Source organism: Pinus tabuliformis, chromosome J, assembly GCF_031772625.1.
Source record: "Pinus tabuliformis cultivar Carrire ecotype Pingquan chromosome J, CPIR1, whole genome shotgun sequence".
Taxonomy (NCBI): domain Eukaryota; kingdom Viridiplantae; phylum Streptophyta; class Pinopsida; order Pinales; family Pinaceae; genus Pinus; species Pinus tabuliformis.
Window position 1 is genome coordinate 383,308,457 of NC_142295.1, and position 4,794 is coordinate 383,313,250.

Below are 4,794 nucleotides of genomic sequence, written 5' to 3' on the forward strand. Positions count from 1 at the left end.
GCCACGGAAACTTAGGAAAAAGCCTGCAAATGGCCGTGAAGAACCTATGAGCTTCGTGCAGTGGTCCTAATGTGTCGAAAATGGACAAAGCTTTTCTGCTCGGTGATGTCGATGCTTATATCAAAGATCTTTGTTAAAGCAACAGGGTTTGGAGTATCGTAACAAACTAATACCTGTAAAAAAATCAATCCAATGGTCTGAATTATTTTAATCGTCTAACATTCCAATCAACAGCTCACGAAGGCACAGGTGCCCTGGGAAGGGAGTTAATCTCGGAGGAAACGCCTTAGGACATAATTAGGTGGAAAGATTTAGTTTTTATAAAAATTTTGGTCCAATCTTGAGCACTAAGCATGATTGCTTAAATTTAAAAAAACAAATTTTCAAAAGAGAAAGTTACGATTCAACCAAATTTCAAAAGAAGAAGTGATGATTCAGAGTGATCTCAAGTGAAATGTGCAGGTTCTTTAGAGGGGCTCGGTTGAAACATCTCATTGAAGACATGTAGTTCTGAACAATATGAGAATTTGGAAGTGATTATGCTAACCAGAAATTCAATTCATTAGAGTAGCGCTATAACTGGAGAGGTTTCTTTGTTCAAAGAAGTCGCCTTATTTGATTTATTTAGAGGGTTTTGATTAGCTGTAGCTCTAGGTTGCCTATGAAGCAGACATGCATGATTTATTCCCTTCCAAGAGTATGCTATGAAAGATGCTGTTTGATGAGGTCGATCCGGTTGAAAGCCACTAAAGGAGGGGTTTGCAGTTGGATGTTAGAGTTACCCTCTTTATGGGGTTTATTATGAACAACCAACAGTTTTCTTTTGTTACCAGAAGTTCATTGGAACCGCAATTTGAGACAGATGACAACGAACAGGAATGCGAGAAAATTATAAATTTTTTATTTTTTCAAGTTCCGGAAATTGAACTTCCAATCACTTATATATAGAGACTTGCTAACATACATTTTGCCAATTATACTACTAGCCAGTAACAAATTATTTTGTTAATATAAATGAAACCAAATAATTAAAAGGTTTTTATATTTACCAAGTAATTATCTGGTAACAAAAGTTGGAACTATTCTACAGAGCTGCAAACTTGTCCGTTAAATTCATCTTAATGTCTCCACCTGATACCTCTGATACCATGTCATCACCACTAACCTATCAAGAATATGAAAGCAAACCACAAATTGAAAGCAAATATCCACAACAAACTTGGCAACATCTCTCTTTATCATACCCAATAAGCCATCACTTTACTATTACAAATAAAACATAATAAAACTACCGATTCGGTGCCTGTACCTGTACTATTTTTACAACCATGAAACAATCTCAACGATCAGCATTACATAAGCGCTAGACACTGCTGCTTTCGCTAGACTACGCTGTGCTACTGTACTATTTTGACAAGGATTAATCAATCTCAACGCTCGTCATAACTTAAACAATCGAAACTGCTCTTTTTTCTGTGTTCTTTGTAACACAGCACTGCCATCTTCAGCAGAGGTTTTCATTCAATTGTTGGCACAACTGATCAAGAATTCCACCTCCCATGGAATTGTTGGCACAACTTAAAAAGATAGTAGCTGAAGCAAGATACCTTTGTCTACCATAAATTCATGCTGCCACAATGATTGTAATTTCCTCCCACTCACTTGTAACACTGAATTTCTCCACATGAATCCGGGAAGACAAGGGATTATAAGATGTAGTAACCCCAGTCTTTGGTTGCAACAAGATGTCAGTTCCTCATAACTCAAAATTGGGAAACAGTGAATAGAGGCGTCAGACAGACACGAGGACCTGATCCCTGATCTTTCCTGTTATAATATTTTTGAACGAATCCCAGATATGTATGTATTGACCTCCGGGAACTTCGCTTATTACCTATTCATTGAAGAAAAATATACAGATTTATCATTCTGCCCTTCAACAAACTTGAGAAGTGTACAGATCTATCACTCTTCATTATCTACTAATTCAAGAGGAAAAATATACACCAGGCAGATCTATCACGCTTGGCATAAACAAACTTGAAATATTCATTTTCAATAGAAGACAAAGTTTGAAATGATTGAAGCACTTACACAAGACGATAGCTCCAAGAAAACTTCAATCTGTGTTGGTCGTCTGCTGCAAACGACTACAGAGCATCCATTTGTCCTCTGCAATATTTCTCCAAGATCTTTGTGGTGGATTGGCATCTGTAATTTAAATTTGGAAACCTCATATTTCTGTACCTTATTTTTTTTTAATGAAAAAACAAACAGTATACAGAGAGATTCATAGATTCACTTACCAGTAATGTGTAATTTTTCCAGATATACAGGCTGGATGTGGCTTGAATCTGAAAAGATCGGAAGAATGTTAACCCTTGACTGCACGACAAGGTCGAGTTCATCCAAGCACCAAGTGAATTGCTCATTGTTTGCATATAAAATGGCAATATGAACGGATGCTGTTTGAACATCGGCTTCCACCATTTCCAACTCGCAATCTATTATCTGCCAGATGATTAAAGATAAGAGGGTGAAATGTTCTTGACCTCCGGACCACCGATGATACACATGGTACGAAGCCACGCTGAAAGTGTAAATATAACATGTTCTTGACATCCAGACCACGTGCTGTGTGAAAATGTGGTAACAGGGGCTGACTAGGAGGCCGAAGAAGTGAAGAGGGAAAAAGTTTTGATATTGTGATGGAGATCGGTGGCCATTGATGAACAGAAAGATGAAGCTCAGACATAGACAGACATGCAAATGCAAAGAGGATGAAGCCGAGGCAGGTAAAGATCTAGATAACAAGATAAATGAAGCTAAGCTCAAAATACATACGATCGCTGATTAGCTGGAACTGCACGCAGCAATCTTGACCTACGCCTTGAACCTGAGACATCCCACCACATAAAGATTCTTGGGGTTGGTTGCGAACAGACAGGTGCTTAGTGCTCGACAGCTTGTGAATTGTGATGTGGTCCTTTCTGAACCAATAGTGCTGACCATGACTCCCTGAACGCCAACTACTAGTTTTGCTTTTGCAATTAATATTCTTACCACAGTAATCTATCCAATGACCCAACTACCAACATGGTTCGTTGGGGCACATGGTCATGAAAGCAATTTACTTGGTATTAATATTGGTAAAAGGGAATTGTTTTTAGTGTGATTTTTTGGAGATTTTTCGGCAGAAAAAATTGAGGTTAAATCTTGATTTGTATTATTTAAAATGGTTTTTAACTTAAAAAATTACTAGGACGTTTTGATTGTGCAGAAATTACTTATCAAACTTGCGATTTCAATAAATTACTCCAGATTTTAGAAAAAATTAACTAGAAAAACCCACCAAAAAAACTTCCGAAAAATCAAAAAATTCGGCTCCACTAGGTCTATAGCCTACCAGCCACTACGAATTCCGCCAAAAAGTTCGCCTCCACTAGGCCTATAGCCTACCAGCCACTACGCAAGAATGTCTACTCCCTCTCGTTAAAAAAGACTTACATAGTAGAGAATTAGCGTCATCCATACAACCCATTGGATGTAGAGTACAAATTTAAAAAGCATTCATAATCCTGGATGATTATGAAGCACGCCAAAAGAGGTAACAATAGAGTAATCAATGCTTTGGAAAGAAGGTCGAGAAGTCCCAAATATAAATCTATTGTTTGTCTCTATATATATAAAAGATGCTTAGGAAATATTTATGGTTAGTAAATGTGTTAGTTTTTTGGGATTTAGTTTTTATTATGGTATTGGTTTAAATTTTATGGAGAGGGGTGAGAATAGGAGGCATTTTATAGGTAGGTAAAATATTTTTAATTTAACAATGGAGTTAGTTCCAATTTTTTTTATATTTAAGTTTGCAATGAAGCGAAAGTTAAGTGCCGTAGTACTAGAAAAAGTAGTTAGTGACATTGTAGCCATAGTTTTATTATTATTTGGATTAGTATCCCTTAGGGCTATTGGATTTACTTTATCAACAATTTGACCTATGAAATCATGGAATGATGTCTAGTTCCATCCAACTCACAACATTAAAGTTCATGTTGGCAAGGAAGTCAAACCTAAGTGTGTCATAGTACTAAAGAAAGTAGTTAGTGACATTGTAGCCATAGTTCAATCTATTATCATTATTGGGACCATTATCCCTTAGGGTTGTTGGATTTACTTTATTAACAATTTGACCTATGAGATCATTGAAGAATCCCAAGTGTCATCCATCCCACAATGATTGAATTCATGTTGGCAACGGAGTCAAAGAGAAGTGTCATAGCCCTAGAGAAAGTAATTAGTGACATTGTGTTCATAATTCAATCTTCTATTATTATTATTATTATTGGGATTAACATAGTTTGAAGGGGTGAGATTATGGGTGAGGAAAGCACAATCCATGATGAATTTAATTAATTTGATAACATATAAGCATTATTGTTGCTCCACTTCCAAACATGTGTCATCTTATGGTTTAGGATTATTGCAATCTCATTTACATCGTCATAACAATTTACTGTGTGCTCAATAGTCAAATAGATTTTCTCGTTGCTTGTGTAGGTGGAAGCGCCATCAACACTTTTGACATGCAATGTGATCATCTACTCATTCTTCTTGTTGATGGCAACTTTGTAAAATAAGATAGGAGACAATTCTCAATATCTGTTAGTTGTTAACCCTCCCTAGGCTTGTTCTTAAATCCCCTACCACTATCCCTCCCTTCGACAAAGTTGTTGATGGTGAAGTCCAAGTTTAGGATTCCTTGTACTATCATTGATGAAAAAAGGCATATAAAAT

General features: G+C 36.5%; 1 protein-coding gene across 1 annotated transcript; it reads right to left on the reverse strand.

Annotated features, from left to right (window-relative positions):
* Positions 1 to 1,205: 1,205 nt before the first annotated feature.
* Positions 1,206 to 3,001, reverse strand: LOC149227376 (uncharacterized). The gene is made up of 3 exons (XM_089377768.1): positions 2,307 to 3,001; positions 2,095 to 2,211; positions 1,206 to 1,894 (listed from the first exon to the last, which is right to left on the reverse strand). Exons 1-3 carry the CDS (start codon positions 2,475 to 2,477, stop codon positions 1,793 to 1,795), a joined length of 390 nt encoding a protein of 129 aa, XP_089233894.1. The 5' UTR covers positions 2,478 to 3,001; the 3' UTR covers positions 1,206 to 1,792.
* Positions 3,002 to 4,794: the final 1,793 nt, after the last annotated feature.

What these genes read in the sequence shown, in the direction of transcription:
- LOC149227376 (XM_089377768.1), bottom strand. Translation starts at nt 2,477, where the DNA reads ATGTTCAAACAGCATCCGTTCATATTGCCATTTTATATGCAAACAATG. An exon ending in GGAAAAATTACACATTACTG is followed by an intron (nt 2,212 to 2,306) that starts GTAAGTGAATCT and finishes TTTAAATTACAG; the next exon opens with ATGCCAATCCACCACAAAGA. An exon ending in TCTTGGAGCTATCGTCTTGT is followed by an intron (nt 1,895 to 2,094) that starts GTAAGTGCTTCA and finishes TTCAATGAATAG; the next exon opens with GTAATAAGCGAAGTTCCCGG.